This window comes from Gobius niger (assembly GCF_951799975.1).
Source record: "Gobius niger genome assembly, chromosome: 9".
Classification (NCBI taxonomy): Eukaryota; Metazoa; Chordata; class Actinopteri; order Gobiiformes; family Gobiidae; genus Gobius; species Gobius niger.
Genome location: NC_136860.1, coordinates 23,993,110 through 24,012,255, shown reverse-complemented (window position 1 = coordinate 24,012,255; position 19,146 = coordinate 23,993,110). Strand labels below are relative to the sequence as shown.

The following is a 19,146-nucleotide window of genomic DNA, read 5'->3' as shown; positions in this document are numbered from 1 at the left end:
CACAAAGCCTATTATCAATTCTTCGGGTACACTTTAATAGCTTATACTGCCACATACCTTTTGCTAATACAGAAACTGCCAGATGAGAGAGTACAAACTTTGTTCTCCAGTCTGCTCAACTAGTCATTAGATGCTGGTATAAGGCAGCATGCATTCATACAGTTGTAAACTCCTTCTACTGCTGATCGTTCGGACATACAGTGCACTAACCAGACAAGCATTAAAGAATAAGCCACACTTATATTTAGTGTCTGACTATTTGTTAAACATCTACAATAACATGCAACATAACTGTATTTATCCATTCCCGACTATTTTCTGTGAAATGGCTCCTGGCAGCGTGTAGAACAACAACGCGAGGAACAGGGCAGTAATAAGGATCAACAGTCCTATGATGATGTACTTCTTGTAACTTCGCCACACAAGATAGAAGAAGCACTTGAATGGATTGACAAACCAAGAAAAAGATGTATCTGGCCGACTGTAGGAAATAGAACTCAGATTAGAACAATATATTGACCAATGAGAAATATTACAATGCACATATCCCACTCCAATGCTCTACTTTTTACATTGTGCGTATCTAAAAAAAAAAAACTAATGTCATTTTAAATTAATTCCACTGTTATTTTAGTGCTGGGGGGAAGCAACAATAAGAACTACTAAAGTGAAAATATATAATTTTCTTACTTCGGTTTAGGCAGAGGTTCAGGTTCCTTGCGAGCACGGCCAACAGGGTTTTTTGCTGCCTCCTCTGCCGTGAGAAGATGAAACTCGGCCTCCACTTTTCCCTTTAGAAATCGAGAGTATTTTATGTATATGGAAGTAAAGCAACATCATGACTCCTTGAAGGTTTCTTTATATGTATATACAGCTTACAAGCAGTAAACTAATTTGTGTGATTTCCCCAAAATTGAGTTTTTGTTTTACCTACTGGTCAGCTGTATGAGCCTTTACTCTTGTAAGTATTCCCTCAGAGATTATTTCCACCCGCTACTGAATCATGGGGTGTTATTTTAAGCATGATTACTGTACGATCATACCGTCAGTTCTCCACACTTGCTGACAGGCCACCATCCTCTTGCCCTTTTTTGCTGAAAGATAGAAATCTTCTCCAGACCGCTGTCTCCTTTGCACATCTTGGCTGTTTTTGCTCCATGGCGGAAGCTGTGAAGATCCAACTCCACTGTGCCTAAAAAGAGACAATTCATGTTTAAAATAACTGAAAAAAAGACAAGGGCAAACAGATGTTGACTCACCGATAAAGTCATCTGAGGAAAGTGTCTCAAAATCCCAAACTTGAAGAACCAAAATGGCAGGAAGTTTCTTCTCTGCTTTATCCAAAGAAAAAATGTGCTCCTTCTCCTGCACTACTATCACCTGGATACAAACTAGAGACGTAAATACAATGTAATTTTGAGTATTAGTATAAATATTCATTACCTTTTCAGCAGGTAGATAGTCGAAGGGAAAAACAAAGCGCCAGTTGAAGTTTCCCTCTCCGGTCAGAGAGTTGTAGTGGACGTCTGTCTCTTGTCGATCATTCTCTAAACCTTTTATCCAACTGAAACAATAACAAAACAATATGAAGTCTAGTTTTTGCATGAGACATTTGTAAGGAATGAGCAGCCAATGGGGGAAATAGTTCTTATGGAAGAAACACATAACAATGTTTACCCCTTTATGTAAATATCACTTGAGCTTTGTCCAGTGATGAAGTTCGTGTCCTCTAGAACCACATCCTCAGTGTTCCAGATGATAATCCGCAGCTCGTATCTATGGACCATTACAATTCAGAACATTACTGTGATTTAAAATATAGCAGTATTTATCTATAGCAACAGGAACCACTGACGGTTTGGGTTTTCGGGGGCTGATGTCCACAGGAGGCCCAGGATGTGGCATATCCAAAGGGAACATGTCAACCCACATCTTCAGCTGACCCTAAACATACACACTACAGATTAACATAATATAAAAAGTCAGAAATATTCAATTGGGGTTGCAGAGAATGCACACATAACATATCATAACATATCAAGTTATATTCCGAATACTACTGAAACCTCATTTATTAATAATTTAATCTGTAATAGTGCTTTTGCAGACATTCAAATTCACTCTACAATTTCATTCCATATCAGAGTCAATTAGAATGGGTTTAAGCGCAATAGTGCAATGTGAAACAACCTTGAAATAAAATAAATAAGTCCATAAGGGAGGTAAAATGAGGCAAGCCTGACTGTGTTAACTATGGCCCTCTGACGACCATGACTCACACCACATTTATGCATAGGCAAGGTGTGAGAAATGTCTTGCCCAAGGACACAAATAAGAGGCAGTGAAATGTACTGTTTTATCTGCACCTGGTCCAAGCCGGGCCGAGCTTTGTGGTACAGGGTTCGGGATTCAATGTGTTCAGGAACCAAGCCATATCCCATAATGTCAGACCATTGGTGTAGAACTTTCAGCGACAGATCCTCATAGCACTCCTTTGGCTCATCTGTGAGACAAAAAGAAAAAAAAAATCGGACTTCTAATACAATATCCATCCAATAAATAAAATAAACACACAGAGTAAGTATCTGTTACCATCACGCATGAAGACTGTGGTCCCAGTAAAGACCTTGTCGCCAACAGTGACTCGTCCCGGCTCAAAAACAGGACCATGTAAATCATTTTCTCTGCACAGCTTCGACAGTATCTCCGTGGGTTTGAGACAGTCCCTCCATGCGTTATAACCTTCACTGTCAAAAAGTAGAGAATGAAATGAATGAAAGAGTGAGCAGTCAAACAATTCAGCTTAGTTCAAGTGTTTATATTGAAAAATAAACCAACTGTCCACAGATTTGCAACAAATTGTACCCAATGTACAGAGATTTGTATTGTATTGTGAGACTAGTGAAGTGACTTACACACAGTACTCAGTGGGGAGTCCACAGGTGGCTCTGTGTCGACTGTAAAACCTGTTCTCTAGATCAATGTGAGTCTCTCCCATCAGGTCGTCTCCTCCCACCAGGTCAAAGTCATAGATCAGCACTGACAGTAGAGACTCCTGGGGGAACTTCGCCTGCATCTCAAATGACCTGGACAAAACCATGTAACACGTACCCTTATAGTATCGTTCACCAGTGCAAAGTAGTTGGTCGTAGGGACAGTACCTTCCAAAAATAGGGTTGAGCTGTTTGGGGATGTAGTTATCTCTGTCTTTGATTTCATTTTTGCCGAGGCGAAGAATGATGTAAGGGTCCGCTTTACCGTCTGGGTCGGCTGGATGCAGATTGGAGGCCTAAGAGGAATCACGTGCAATAGTGGACAAGAGAGAAGAGACAAAGGCATGTATTATGCAACATTCTCTGATTTACATATCAGATTTTTTTTCTGCAACTTTCACAGCTTTCACAGTTTTGTCAATTTCTGCAAGTTATTTCTCAAAACGTTCCGAATGTTTGGGAGAATTCTGGATTTTCCGCAATTTTTCCCATTGACTTCTAATGGTGCCTCCACAAATTAGTGGTTTTCTGCATCTTTTTCCAAAATGTTTTCTGCAATTTGTGCATGTTCAGCTTCTGCAACTTGTCCTGTTTCAGGGAAATTCCCCCTTTTGCAGTTTTTCTTTTTTTTTTTCTACGGGATTGGGAATTCTGCCCATTAATTTGTATGAGGACGCTTCCATAATCATTTTAATAGGATTTCTGATACAGTCAAGTCTGTCAGCGATTTAAACAGTTAATGCAATGTAAAGAGCTTATGCAATGAAAAGAGTTTAGGCAATTTCAACAGTTTTTACAGATTCTGCAACTAAATAGGGATTATGAAGGCCTTTTTTCACAGTTTTGTCATTTCTGCTGCAGACTCACAGAGACAACGTAAACCCGTATAAGGACTTGGACTGAATGGTTGTTAGGGATTCCCCGATTCACTCTAAAAACATCAATATCCTCCTGGGAGTCCTCAATCTCTTCCTCAGGCACTTTATACAGGCAAAAACGGCCCTGTAGGTGAGGTGGAGATAGAAATACTGTCATGAAAACTTGGAAAACCATATACATTTGAGACTGGTATGGTCACAAAAAAAGCAGCATACTTGCCTTAAATTTACCAACAAATCTTTCATCCCCTTCCTCGGTGTTGGCTTTGCCTCGGTACAGCTCAAATGTGTCCACCCAGTCGTGAAAGTGGCCAAACTCAACTTCCAGCTCCTTGTTGTAAAGCTGTGGAGAGAAATACATATTTAAAAGAAGAAGAGATGATGGTGTTTGTGATTTTGGAGTACCTTAAGTGTGGCAAGTTTACAGGTAAGAGGAGAGGGAACCGGACTCTCTTTGCCTTTAGTTTTCCTTTTGTCTGCATCGGAGATAGACACTTGCAAACACATAAGTAAATTAAATGGCTGTTTGTCAATAAGTACGGGCACCAAACATTATGATGGTAAAAACAAAACACGGAATCATGCATGTCCAGCAACAAAATGAGCACCCAGGAGGTTAGAATAAGGTCAAAAACACACTCTGACGGCCACTATGTCCTTACCCAGCGAGTCTATTCCTTCACTGAGCAACGTCTGGCACGCGGAAGCTGCAATAAACAATAGTGTGTGCCATTTACTAAACATTGATTGTATAATTTACAAATGTAAGCGCAATGAATTGTCTTATATGGAATTTGTGTTGTAGTTGTAAATTGAGATTTTCTAAACGAGCTTTGAGACCAGCAAGCTATTATCAATAACTCTCATTAACTTTTTTTTTTTTTACATTCACACATAATACAAATAGTCTGTGTATGTATTTTAAAGCATATTTTTCAATATATGTATAGAAACCTACTTTTTGCAAAGAGAGGAGCAAAGGTGGCTCCGCCCTTCTGTTTAGCCTATAAAGCAGAGAGGAGAGTAAGCATGTTTGAAGGCTGTTTAAGTACAAAACTACTGTATATACAAAATGTGGCATTAGCAGACCAGTTTTTCAACGGAGGCGTAGTATTTAGACCACCAGTCAATGACACACTCGGCCGATTCGTCAGCGATCGTCCTCCTCCTGCGCTTTGTGGAACGAAAACGCCTGCTCATTGCTGTATCCTATAAATAAAAAATCAATGATACAAAACTATAAGGAAACCATTAAATTACATAATTTACAGCTAGTATACGATTGTACTTTTTTCTTCTTGGGTTCAGCCTGTTTAGCAGGTGGCTCCGCAGGCGGGTGATCCTCTTGTACTGTAACTGCAATTTGAGATCTTGGGGCTTCAGCAACAAGTTCGTCTGAATGTTTGCCTTGATCTGAGAAACAAAAGAGGAAATTACACTAAACCATATAAAACCTTGGCAATCAAACATGAATATTCTTGCCTTCAGAGTCTGTTACAGTGATAGATACACTCGCGCTTGGACGTGCTTTGGAGCTGCTTTGTGCAGGAGTGATGGGTGGCGGCACATATGCATAGGCCTTTAAGTTGCTAACGATATGATTTCCAACCAGTGTGCTTCGACCAAACGCCCGCCAGTCCACAACAGTGATGGTCAGATTCGGATGGATGTGTTCGTTCTCTGGCAACTCCTAACAACAAAAATTACACATTTGACACCTCAGTTTGCAAAATGATCAAGTTTGTAATGAATACTTCAGCATAAATTGTGTTTTTTCTTTAATTATGTGATAGATTATGGTCACTCATACCAATTCAATGACATCTAGTTGTGTTGGAAAATTAGGGTTGGACTTGTATTTTGGAATGACAGAAGATCGGAGAGTTTCGCCTGCACACTCAATGAAGACCTAGAGATACAAGAAGCGTGGTTGATTTTTAGCCCGTGATAGATGAAAGTGAAAATCGGAAAATTAGAATATCGTGAAAAAGTTCATTTATTTCTGTAATTCAATCTAAAATGTGAAACTAATATATGATATAGACTCATGACATGCAAAGTGACATATGTCAAGCCTTTGTTTGTTTCCATTTTTATGATTTTGGTTTACAGCGCTTAAAAACCCCAAATTCAAAATCTTACACAATTTGAATATTACATGAAATCAATAAAAAAATAAAAAAAATGTACTTGGTGCTTTGTTCGGGCTTCTTTTACGTGAATGACTGCCTTAATGCGGTTGTGTGGCATGGATGGTGTTATGGAAGACCAGGATGCTTCAAAAAGAGACATTTGAAGCCCATGTCCAGGATTTGTCTGTGTGTGGAGGCTCTTGATGCTCTGACTCCAGCCTCAGATCACTCCTTGTGAAGGTCCCCCACACTTTTGAATGGCCTTTTCCTGACAATCCTCTCCAGACTGCGGTCATCCCTGTGGCTTGTGCACCTTTTTCTTCCACACTTTCCCTTCCACTTAACTTTCTATGAATGTTCTTTGATACAGCACTTTGAGAACATCCAACTTGTTTTGCTATTACCTTTTGAGGCTTTTGTCAGTTATGGTTTTCTGCACAACAGTCTTCCCCATGATGGTGAATTCTACTGAACCAGACTGAGACACCATTTAAAGTCTCAGGGACCCTTTGCAGGTATTTTGGATGAATTAGCTGATGAAAGTTGTATCACAGAAATAACTGAACTTTTTCACGACTATCAAATTTTCCGAGGTTCACCTGTACACAGATACAGTACAGTGTAAAATATGACTTTACCTGTGGGCGGTCCACTGACAGCAACTGGACTTTCTTTAGTTGTCTAAGACCCCAAAACAAAACCTGTCAAGACATAAATAAAGAAAAGTAAGTTACCGTTCAGGAAATTGGAGTTCATAAAAATGTATTTGCATGTTAGCTGTACACACTTTGCAATGTGCAGAGTTTGAAGAGAGGTCTGTTTGCTTTAATAGTTTAAACGAATAATGCTAAAACATACTGTACTGAACTTTAATTGAAAACCGCACCCAAAGGTAATATTGAAAGATGTTTTGTTGGTTCTCTATTGTAAGCGACTTATGGTTGTGGTTGATGTTGCCACGCTAAGGTTATGATAAGAACAATATACAACACAAGTCGTGCAGAAAGTCAAACCTCAAGCCGGTAAGTGCTGAGAACCGGTCGTATGTTGTTGGGGACTGAGAAAAAGCCTCCCTCTTGTTCTTCTAAGCGAGGGAGATGCCACACCCCAGCCTCAGGGATCTGTAGACATCCAAGCACGTAGTGAAGATAAAATTGTTCAAAATAAGTAAGTAGTTATTTACACTGTAGTAGGTTAGATGTTTAAATTTTACCTCCAGAAGTTCAAAAGCAGACAGAACATCTCCTCCATCCAGGTTTCCACAGTGGAGAGGGAAGTATTGGAGGCATGGGGGGGTGTATTCGTCAGAAGCCAGTTGGACCGTTGGAATCACTACAGTGGACCCCAGGTATTCAGGCTTACCCTAAACACAAAGACCACATCCATTCAGTGTAATTCTATATGTATCATGTTGACCATTATACATTATGTGTATGTTTATTATCTGTCTACATATTGACGTTATGAGCACTTTCATACCAGTGCGTCATCGTCGTAGACCTCGATGATGACTCGAGGTGGCTCCTTTTCAATGAAGTGCAAGTCTCCCCCCACCATGATCCGGCTCATTTGTAAACACTGGTCCCATGACGGACTCAGAGTTTGCTGGATGATCTGTTTTGTTAATCACAAAAAAATATGGATAAAATATACTTTGTGTGTACAACTCTGAAATCCTATGGAGGGAGGGCTTACATTAGTGTTGTGGCTGTGTGAGATGAAAGTGACTCGAGCGAAAGGGTCAGATAAACCTGTGGCATCAGCAGCGATTAGACCTCTGGCCTGGTACATGTGGCACCTCAACTGGAACCTGTGCTGCTCTGGAGACACACCCAAAACAACAATCATGTGAACTGTTTTCATTGGCTTCTGGGTTCTTTATATGGGGTAGTAATTAGATCTAAATGATCTCAAGCAAGGATTAACCGAGAGAGATGTATTTAAGTGCGACCGTTATAGAATTAGCATTTAGTCGCCTGTAATCAAAAGGTTATAAAAGCTGTCGTGTTATTTGGAGAGAAATCTCACTAAACGTCTCACCGGTGACAGACAGATGCAAAGGAGGGTTGTTGGGGTCTGCAGGTGCTGCTGAACTGAAACCAGGAGGGAGGTTATCCAACATGTGCCGGGCATCCGAAAAGGTCCCAAACCACAGGAAAATATCGACCTTTGCAGTGACTGACAGACCCACAATTCTCTTTGTTGGAGGCTACATAAAGGCAACAGAAAAACACAGTACTTCATGAATAACTTTGTTAAATTATTGTTTCTTTGTTTGCCAAATCTGTGGTTAAATGTATGAATTATCTGAAAGAAATTACTGAAAACCTAATTCTTAGATGCAAATGTATTGAAGTAACCTGCAACAGGAACAAATGTTAATGAAACTAAATTGATACCTTCAGGAACAGGGTTAATATTTTGCCACAGTGAACTCCACAGCTTTCTGCGTTGCTGGAGAACAGTATGTCTCTGGCTCTCACACGAGCATATGCGATGCGTTTGTTGTTGCTCATTAACCAGATGAACAGATCCGGGACTGTGTGTTGAGGCTGCACAATGGAAAAGTAAGACCACACATAAGAACTTTGTTTTTTTGTCCAACATTAATTTTGAAGATGAAAGATGAGATTTGTACCTCCTCCACAAGGAAACGCAGTTTTTGTGTAAGCTTTCTGGCCTCCTTCAATGCTTCTTTGAGGTTTCCAGTTTTTTTTAATCTCTTGGAGAGAGCTTTTGCTTCATCGACAATACTTTGCTGAAACATAAGGATTGCCTCTGATCAAGCATAACCTCTAACTATACAGAAATAATTCCATTTGCAAGCGACAGTGATGCAGTGTACAGAGCCTTTCTTGCTGAAGCAATATTAAAGGAACCCAGGAACTCTTTTGATAATGACACACTAGAATCATGACCACAACCCATCCAGGATTTACTATTTGTCAAATTCTCAGTCTCATGCTCCCATCCCGCAATTACAATTATTATGTTTTTGTCTGACCAGTCTTCTTTTTATATTAATTAAAAAAGAAAATAAATAAAAAGCATTCTAAAGTGTCAGTCATTTCAGACATTTCTTAAGACATTCCTCACCAGCTCCTGTTTACACATAGTGAGGCGCTTCTTGTCCAGAAGTGTGAGAGAGTCTGACTTCACCTCAGCTTTAACCATGGCATCTGCTGTAGTTATGAACTCCCTATAAACAGCAACAACATTATCATCATGTGAACACTAGGTGTGGAGAAAGTCATATTTTTTTGTGAGTTATGCCATCATTTTAAACTGCATCAACGATTACTGTATCATAAAAAACAAGTTTCTTTACCTGGCATCCATACAAAACTCTCCAAGGACAGTTCTGAGTTCAGGATTAGCTCCAGGATCAGACTTTCTGTGATGCTCAATGACGGTCTTCAAGCCCTCCTCCTGAAAAAAGAGTGTTTTAAGGAAAGGAGACTTGGAGTAGTGGCCATGTAGGCAAACACACTATGTTTTTTGGGTAGGAAATACATTGTATAGTGCAATGTTTAAAAAATGTTAAAGTAGGTGATGTCTTTAGCACTTACAAACTGCACAGCTATATTCTCCAGCATGTTGGAGTTGTAAAGTCTGTAGGTCCTGCCCTCCCACTGGCTCAAGAGATTAATGCATGGCTTGAGTTTCTCCAAAGGCAGATACATGTAGTATCTTTAAAAAAAACACTCATAAATATACAGTCAACAAATACATTTTATCGTTATACAATTTGATGTCAGAAACCTGCTGCCTTCAACTAAGTGTGGTTTTTCTGGAGTAGTGAACGACTTGGAGGGCCTTGAAAGATCAGGTGACTGCTGTGGAAGGAGAGGCGTCTGGGAGCTGCTGGGAGATGATGTTAAAAGGTCTGTTCCATCTGGAACATTCAGAGCTTTTCGCCGCCGACCCAGAACAGCACTGGAGGCAGAGTCTGACGGAGGAGCTCCCGGATCACATACACTGCCGTAATTGCCTATTATATGATACACGTTTAATACATGGTCACAAGTGTCATGTGGATGACACTTGTACCAAGTTTGAACAGAGTAAAAGAACCAGAATAAGAATGATGTACTTACCCAGAGAGAACTCAAAGCTAATAGGTTTGTCTCCAATTTTTCTGTCAATCATACTGGCCTCAAACAACGCTCCGAACAGAAAAAAGGTCTCATTGTCGTCAACCTAAAGACAAACAGCTATGAACAACTCTCAAAACTTCATAAAATTCATATTATTCCCACAGGATCTCTCAAAAAATATTTTACATTAGTTTAGTTTTATCCCACCTTAGTGAGAGGTTCCATGGGCAGGACCTCAGCCACCACCCTGCCCTCCTCAGCAGTGCCCCCGGTGGCTGCTGCTGGTGGTGGTGCATCTTTGGCTGGTCCCGTTTTCCCAGCTTTGGCGTCTTTAATGGTTTTGACTATTTTGCTCTGCTTTGGCTCTGACCCCCCAGTTAGTATTTCTACAAACAGCTCTATGTAGATACGACCCCTACAACAAAGGTTTAAGATTATCTGTGGAAAAAAATACAGAGCCAGGCCAAGATTCTGATTAAGTACCTGAATGAAACACCTTCTCCAATGCCCTCATTGAGTTCAACAGTGTCATCTCCCAGAGTCTGGGTCATGGCGGAGCCATACAAGTTAATCCAGGCTGGACCAAACGTTGGAAGAAAACCTTTTGGGAAAAAAATAAGAAAATGAGCAATGAAAATTGTTAAAGCTGATTTCCTTTTACAAGGAAATTATTACACAATATTTAGGTTGTGGAACTATAGGTGGCTTCGCTACATTATATAAAACAAAGTGCTTTATTGTAAAGAAGCGGCGTTTGCTCTTACCTCGGTCGCCATCCTGTTCATTGGACATGCGTCGAAGGTCAAAGTAATGAGTTCCTATCGCTACATCACTCATGCTTCCTTCATCCCAAACCTATAATACACAAAAATGGGCTTTATATGAGATAAACTGAATGAAAATTAAATTATTTCAAAATAAAAAACCTGGATCTTGATTCTTTGACACAAAGGTGGAAACATCTCTGTGAAGACAATTTGCTCGTTCCACACAGGATCAGCCGACGACCTCTGAGTCACTGTACGACCCTTCATTTGAAATATTAATAATGGAATAATCAATGAATGGAATATTACGGGAAAAGAAAGAAGTGTTACATACTACCAGACACAAAAAGTAACTTACAACTTGTTTGAAGAAGCTAACCACCACGTAAGGGTCAATAAGCGCTGCAGTGTCTCCAACAAACGCTTTGGTGACATTAGCCATGATGCTGGAGTTGTTACGAGGTAAACCTTCTGCTTTATAAACCTTCACAAAGAAACGAGCCCACGGGCGCTCAGAGGGATACCCTTCAGGCAATAACAGGTTTCTACGGAAAAAAATAAAAATAATTCACAAATAAAGTACTCAGATAACTTTAAAACCTTCTTAAAAAACTCTATTAATTCTGCGGCAGAGGACAGGTCAGATTATTATGGTAGAACTTTACATGTTTTGGCCAAGTTTATGGTTAATATCACTGCGATTACCAGATCTAGGTTAGTGTATCTATTATGACCTATTCATCGTACTTGTCAATCTGTTCCTCTGCATCACTGGTTTTGAGGGCAGGCTCCATGGGTTCCCCTTTTTCCGAAACGCTGATGTCACATTTCACAAAACCCTTCACTCCAGTGTTAATGTTGCTCGGGTCGGTAAGTTGGGCCCATTTATTGATAAATTGATGACCTACATAAAAAAAGGGAAAGACTCAATATTACCACATAATACAAAACCTAAAAATATAGTATATTTTCTGTACATCTAATGAGGCTCTGAGGCCTACCTGGCTGTTTGTAGACAGTCCACACATCCAGCTTGAAAGAGCCAATAAAAGAACTTCGTAGCATTTTGGAGTGTATCACCTAAACACAAGGAACATGCAGTCCAAAGCCAATGTAAGGATGACAAATTACAAACTATTCAGTCCACTTACAGACAGCTTGATCACTTTGTCAAGGAAGACCTCTTTGTGGGCAAAAATATCAAAGACAAAATACTGATGGCAAAGAAAAAGTGTTAGTCATGGCAGAGACGACGACAGAATATGGCAGTAATACCGAATATTGCACCTCATTGTAAAAGGGAGCGTTAGTGCTTTCTTTCACCGATGTCTGTTTCCTCTCGTCTCCGATTTCAATCACAACAGAGGGGTCAATGTTGTCCCCGACCAGCTGACGCGCCTCTGTGATGTTAATGGAAATCTGCGGGGAGATATTCCAAATAAAAATTAACACGATACAATTTGGTTTTTGCCTGTGTCCAAAAAGCACTTCAAATTGTGATCATTTTGTTATCCATTTACCTGAAAGCTTGACGGCTTCCCTTCACTCTCCTGAATGTGAGGATTTAGTTTCGCTCTGTATAACACATAAAGACAAATTACGACAATCAAAACATTGACCTGCAGTTGAAAGTAATAAAAACAGTATTTGGTCTAAATATAAGAAATGCTTATTAACACCTTTTATATTTTGGTTTATCTCTTTTCTTGGAAAAACTCAGATCATCGAGGGGGTCGTCCTCCTGACACTCCTCTGAGTGCGTCTCTGCTTCTGCCTCTGGAAACACAATTGAATAACAATAAATTAATTGAAAAGACAATAGTATGTTCAGTTTCATGTAAATATAACAAATATATACATATATATATATATATATATATATATATTTATTAGGAGCACACACTAGACTAGACTAACCAGATACATGACCCCAAAAGGAGAGTTTTATTATACATAATAACTGTGTCAATTTCCTCATAAAATCTTTATAGCCAGACACCTGTTCAATGATATTATGGTTTGTAAGTTACAGACAAATATATATAAATATTGTCACCTCAGTACGACACGGGACTGTTTGACAAAGGCCAGTCTAAACCACAGTGATACAACAGCTGTAATCATTATTACGGAGTCAGTGAGAGTGTGTTTGTTTTGCTGGACTTACCCAAAGCTCCCTGGTTTGACAGGATCAGGTCTGCTTTGGCCTTCTTCTTCTTTTTCTTCTTTATCTTCAGACCAAAAAGGTTCTTGGCTTTTCTGTTCATTCGAAAACACAAACTTACTATTGTGTGAAGAACTCATTTCACTATATACACATACGGTAATGTTCAGTTCAGTATTATATTGCAATTATGTGTGAGAAATAGAACTAAAAGATAGGGTGAAATTAATCTTATTCATATAACGCTTTACACAGGTTTTTTTATTCACTCCACGCTTGGTGGTGATCAGCTTCAGTATATAACTAGTCACAGCTGCTCTTGGGGTCATCTGACAAAAGCACAGCCACATCTGTGCCAATGGACCGTCCAATGAATTCTCCCAAACCAGGCCCAACTCTGCTTAGCTTTTGAGATCAGACAATCAGACAACATAGTCCTTCATTGTCTATCATTCAAGCAGCACCCAGTGTACAGCAAGTGATTTCCCAGTTTGTTTTCATTTTATTTTTCCATTTTTTCCCCAAATCTTTGCCTCAAGTGGAATGTTGGCTGCCTAATTCCCACTGAATCTACTGTATGTGTTAGGAAATATATCTTTGAATTTTAATATGTTTGCAAGGATTTACATGAATGAAAACCTGTCCATACATAACATAAAATAGCATTGTTATAAATAGAAATTGCTTACTTGAATGTTGGCTCCATTGTTATAGACAGGACTCAGAACCAATCCATTAACAATTCCACATCACGTACAGTCCAAGCACTTTGAAAGCAGACTGAAAGACTGATCCGTGTGTCTTCTGTTTATTCAGACATGTGGTGCGTCAGGAGGAGGGCACAGTAGACTTCTATGCATCATAGCTCTGGATGTTTGAAGAGGAATATTAAGAAGTATTTAGAAGTTGTGAAAACATTTAATTCTTTCAATTATGTGTATTTGGGGTATTTTATTCCTAGTAAAAACAGATGGTAATAGTTGCTGTGAATGTAGAAAAAGTTGGTTTTGGTGAAAGAAAGTTAATTCAAAGGCTATTTTCCAGTACAGGAGTGTAAAGATATACATTTTTTTAAACAAACCAGAAATAATGCAACAAAAACGGGTCTATAATTGACTTAGTTTGGCTTCTATTATAGAAAGTGTGAAGCTTTTCTAAGCATGGATCACTCAGATCACATGACCAGGATGTGACAGGAGCAGTGTTAACAAACCCACCTCTGGTAAACAGCAGTTTGATCCATTCCCTGAGAGGCTTCTGTCAGAGGATTAACCACTCGCCGTTTGTTGTCACATCAGTTTCACGGGAAACTAGTGCTCAGCTGTAGATTATATCATCGTCAGAGGCAGAACAAATACAGCTAGACAAAACATAAGGTTATTAAAGTAATTCACATACTCACCTTTTAGGGGTTCATGATGCATGTGTTACACTATAATAAACCCTAAAGCTTTACATTACAAAGTAAAGGCTGTGCTAAATTCCAGCACAACCTTATTTTATTTTGACATATTGACAACAAAGCAAAGTCAAAAGGAGACAGTATATTCAATAGAAAATGTTTATATTTCCTCCCACAAATGTCCAGTGTGGACAATTCATCAGTTACAAAAGACAATACATACACCGTAGAGTATTCAAGTATTACACTGTTTAACATTTTATGAACTTCTGAATTCTCAATTAAAAAACAAGATGTGTGACACACACAAAAAAACACCTTAAAATGTAGCAAAAGGAAATAAAGGTGAACATTCAAGTCTTTACACGGTGAGTAATTTCCACAGACAGATTCACTGTGAATGGGATGTTGACAATAACCTCCAATTCAACATGTCTTTTGTAGTCCTTCTCATTAACTATGACGTTTGCAGGATTGTTTATTTAAATAAACTTGCTTCTTTTACAGCGTGTCATCTTCACAGTGGACAGGGTGATCTCACAGCAATATCTACAACACAGGAAACGTTCATGTAAACAACATGCTAATCCAACAGTAACACATTCACTTATTTAAATCCTCTAACTATTTCAACCTTAGTTTACATCACATCAGTATTTGTAAAAGCTAGATTTTTTTTTAATTGTTTAAATTGTTTTTATTTTATTGATATGATGCAAACCAGGGGTAGGCAAGTTTACTACCCTCCAATTTTTAAGTAAAGGATCACTTTCTACATATGCCAGTGTTGTACATCATGTTCTGCTAAGACATTTTAAAGGAATTGACACATTTCTAAAGTACTTTACCAGGCATTTGATCGGATTTGTGTAATAATATTCCTCAAAATCATCTTGATAGAGGGCTGGTTTTGGCCCCCGGGCCAGACGTTGCCTACCCCTGATGTAGGCAATGACATGCTGTCACAAGCACATACAGAACATTACTAAGTATAACATACTGTACATATAAACAGGAGTATTTAAGATGCTGCAACTACACTTACAGATAAATCTCACAATAATAATATACCGGTACACAAAACAATGGCATGTTTAGCATGCCATAAACTGTATGAAAAAGGAGGGAGCAAAAGAAAAAAATAATAATAAAAGTACTTCAAATTAGAGGCACACCTCCATCTCCATACAGTCTGTAACTTATTAGTACAGCGTAATAAACCCAAATAGGGTATTTACAACCATCCACATTACAGAGTGGTTGCAGTATTTGTTTTATAATACTTTGTAATAATTTGTGTACTTTGTCGCACTCTTAAACACTGACCTACGGCAGGCAGCACTACACCAACATGACCAAACTCCACCTCCTACCTGAGTCTGTGGGATGTGAGTTAGATCTTTGGAGCTGCAGCTCACACAACACAGCCTGAACTGGAGAAGTTTGAAAAATGTGTGTTGGACTTTAAAAATAGCATTTCTCAAATGATGCTTCCTTTGACTTACTTCTGAAAAATCCAATGCGTGTGAGGCTTGACAGAAGTAAAGTGAAAAATAAAAACCTCTATTCAGATTTGAACTGTTTTGAATATAAAGCACTATAACAAAAGCTTGAAGACAACTTGTCCAGTGAAAAACAATCTTCAGTGTCCAGAGCATGGTGACGCAAAAACAACTCCGGCAATAAAGAGCCAAACCAGACAAAGTAGAAAAAATGATGAGCGCTGTATATTTACAGGCAGCTCTAGTCAGCAAGTGCATTAATACCTGCCGGAGACAGAATGAGGGCTTGGAGAATGTCAGACAGAGACACTATTCCTCGGACCACATCGTTACAGTCGACCAACACCAAACGATGCACCTGGCAAGCAAAAATAAATGAATAATACTTTAAAATTGCATTATGCCAATTAAATGAGAATGCAATATGAAAGGATGGGAATAACCTCAGCTTTCGCAATGCGGTCCATGATGGTCTCTAGTGTTTCATAGGGGTAACATTTAAGTACACCCTCCACCCAACAAGTCCTGGAGGAAATGGCTTCTCGCATTGTCATGTTCAAGTTGTTGTAGTTCTTTTGTGCAGCGAGGTTCTGCAATAATCCACCAAAATTAGTAAAATAATAATTACTATTATAGAATATTAGAATGAAGTATACACATCATATATAAATAAACTATGAGTGAACTTACGATCACATCAAACTTGGAGTACAGGGCCACCACTTTACCTAGAGATTCACAATATGCAAAAAAGGTACTATATTACACATGGATGCAATATACAAATACAAACTTGTTACACAATAGAGTGAGGTCAGACCTTGTTCGTTGACCACAGGTAAAGCAGATACTCTTCTTTCTACAAAAATGGCCAGAGCTTCATAAACAGTGGCTGATTCCTGCACAGTAGCGATCTCCCTAAAAGTGCCTATCCCTGCTTCACAGATGCGCTTTTGTAAAAACCTTGGTTTAGGCATCCAGTTGCCCTGAAAAAAGTAGATAAAGACATTAATCTAAAAGAGGACATATCAAGAATAAAAGTAGCAATATATATATATATATTTTTGGGGTCAACTTACAAAAATGTAAAGAAACTTGAGAATTCGTTTGTGAGTGAGGATGTGAAGAACATTTCCTGACACCGGGTCAATGACAGGCAGCCGATGGATCTTATTCTTTAGCAGTGAATAAATGGCTTCAAACAGACTAGAGGCAAACGATAAAAGATGTTATAGCAGTCAATGATTTAAACCATGTTGCTCAATATAGAAGAAACCTTTACCTGCAGTCAGGAGTGATGCTGATCAGCGTGTTAGTAGAGTACTGGAGGTAGATTTCTGACCAACAAGAAGCAATTGTTTATAATAATTAAACATTCTCCAATTTGTAATCAGCACATTCGCACAAACCTCTCCATGTTTCTATTTTGTGTTCTTCCAGCTCATATATCTGAACCTGTACACAAGGGTTCCACATTATATCATATAGTAATTGATTTGTAAACATATTTTCTCACTTAGAAATTTAAATTCAAGAAGAAGTTTGCAATTATATTTAAACACACAGTGTTGACCATGCCAAACTTTCATAAAACCAGTCAGAAGCAAAGCTCACCAGAGGAGACCTGAAGTAGCGATGAAGAATGTTGATAAAGTCTGTGATTGTTAACATTCCTAAGCAAAGCATAGAAACAGTATTACTTACAAAGTAAGGCATTACATTGAGCCAGTAATTTGGTTTGAGATGGTAAAATAATAAAATAGCATATCAGCATAACACTTTGTTTTTATATGGCAGATATGACAAGTAGGTGTGAAATACGACCAGAAATCCCAACCCTAAAAGGTCCTTTAAGGCAACAGCTGATGTTTTAATGGCCTTTTAGCATACTGTAATAATCTAACCTGCTAAATGTCGATCCCCAAACAGCCGGTCTCACTTCAAACATCTAATCCACCACTGAGAAACCTGAACCAAGATGTGCTTTAACTCTGAAGAGCATCTTAAAGTAGGTCAGATGCCTTGTACTGCGGCAGCCGCTATCACTGCATACTGAACGAGACCGGATTACATGACCTAAAACAGTGGCATTCAGGCCACAAATGAAAAAGAATGTTTATAGAAGAGGTTTAAATTGCTATACTGTATTTTGAAGTACATGGATGCTGACTTCAACAGCTTCACTCCAGGTCATGCGCCCACTGCTGGCATCAGTGGTGTTTTGCATGCAGTGTGTAAAAATGATGTAAATGACATGAAAAACTAATTAAGGGAAAGTGTATTTAGTTAATGATAATCAAGAAAAGTATGTCTCTCAAATTGAAGACGCAGTATGTGGCATTTAAATGTCACAAATATCAAAGTACACAGTGGCAGCACTGAGGAAGTGGCTTGATTGCCATGAAACGTCAGCTTTTATGAGTCGTGAAGATCCATCTCGCAGATGTTCGTATCGTTTATGCAGTGGCTTACCAACAAAACACTGAAGCTTGTTGTCCCACAGAGGTGCTGCTCTAACCCCATTTGCCACTAAAGCAAAGAAAGCCTTTTTCACCTGCCAGAAATACAAAGACCATCAGTAATAAGGTATAAACTAGGTGTGCACTAATGACTTCCTCTTACTTGTAGCGTTGTGTCAAAAATGACTAATTTGGAGCTGGTCGGAATGGCGTTGTAGCAACAGTGGCTTTTCATGAAGTTCATATAAATAAAGGTGTCAGGGGCTGAGGCATCAGATGGTGAAAGCGCATGTGCGGCATGTGGACATGCACCTAAACACAAACAGAACGCTCACATGAGGATAGTTTTACATCTCAGGGGCCCGTTTTCAACAGACTTCGGTCCTAAGGTTACAACTTTGTCCGTCGCTTAACATTTCACATTCGGTGCCAAACACTTTTTGTTCATACCACTGGCCTTTGCAGAGAGATCCGCCTCCTCCTCTTCATCATCGTCAAACTCAAACAATGGAGTCTATAACAAAATATGTTAAAAGAATGTATAAATAACTCAATACCTGAAAAAAACAACGTATGTGCCACAATGAAAGTTAAGCATTTGACATGGAATTTGTAATTATGGATTTAAAAAAATAAAAAATAAAGCTACAAATTACAGTCTGTTTCAGCAAATCAGTGTGCTTAGAAAGAGTCCTTCGGAAGAGCTGAAGGAAATGGCAGCTTCCCTGTAATGTCAACCCTTTTGTTGCTGT

At 38.9% G+C, this 19,146-nt stretch overlaps 3 protein-coding genes across 3 annotated transcripts; all 3 read right to left on the bottom strand.

The window, feature by feature from the left end:
• Positions 1-17: 17 nt before the first annotated feature.
• Positions 18-12,065, bottom strand: LOC306967591 (fer-1-like protein 6). The gene is made up of 41 exons (XM_079562673.1): positions 12,019-12,065; positions 11,869-11,947; positions 11,615-11,771; positions 11,226-11,412; positions 11,027-11,128; positions 10,865-10,955; positions 10,584-10,701; positions 10,308-10,515; positions 10,101-10,203; positions 9,766-9,994; positions 9,573-9,693; positions 9,332-9,432; positions 9,100-9,202; positions 8,642-8,761; positions 8,403-8,555; positions 8,044-8,212; positions 7,699-7,823; positions 7,483-7,617; positions 7,217-7,366; positions 7,017-7,124; positions 6,642-6,704; positions 5,682-5,780; positions 5,354-5,561; positions 5,160-5,284; positions 4,961-5,080; positions 4,830-4,875; positions 4,534-4,578; positions 4,277-4,365; positions 4,092-4,214; positions 3,861-3,995; positions 3,162-3,289; positions 2,916-3,086; positions 2,593-2,747; positions 2,367-2,503; positions 1,856-1,944; positions 1,678-1,776; positions 1,444-1,564; positions 1,260-1,380; positions 1,044-1,192; positions 691-791; positions 18-481 (listed from the first exon to the last, which is right to left on the bottom strand). The coding sequence occupies exons 2-41, from the start codon at positions 11,930-11,932 to the stop codon at positions 298-300; spliced, it is 5,052 nt and encodes a 1,683-aa protein (XP_079418799.1). The 5' UTR covers positions 11,933-11,947; positions 12,019-12,065; the 3' UTR covers positions 18-297.
• Positions 12,066-12,067: 2 nt separating this feature from the next.
• LOC306967590 (fer-1-like protein 6) lies at positions 12,068-13,134 on the bottom strand (the record flags this gene model as incomplete). The annotated part of the gene is made up of 4 exons (XM_079562672.1): positions 12,068-12,286; positions 12,388-12,442; positions 12,547-12,643; positions 13,035-13,134. The coding sequence occupies 4 exons, from the start codon at positions 13,132-13,134 to the stop codon at positions 12,068-12,070; spliced, it is 471 nt and encodes a 156-aa protein (XP_079418798.1).
• A 1,769-nt stretch (positions 13,135-14,903) lies between these two features.
• On the bottom strand, positions 14,904-18,650 carry prkag3b (protein kinase, AMP-activated, gamma 3b non-catalytic subunit). The gene is made up of 11 exons (XM_079562514.1): positions 18,558-18,650; positions 18,408-18,489; positions 17,550-17,608; positions 17,345-17,390; positions 17,218-17,272; positions 17,015-17,141; positions 16,756-16,921; positions 16,626-16,663; positions 16,379-16,525; positions 16,200-16,293; positions 14,904-14,982 (listed from the first exon to the last, which is right to left on the bottom strand). The coding sequence occupies exons 1-11, from the start codon at positions 18,636-18,638 to the stop codon at positions 14,951-14,953; spliced, it is 927 nt and encodes a 308-aa protein (XP_079418640.1). The 5' UTR covers positions 18,639-18,650; the 3' UTR covers positions 14,904-14,950.
• Between the last annotated feature and the right edge of the window lie 496 nt (positions 18,651-19,146).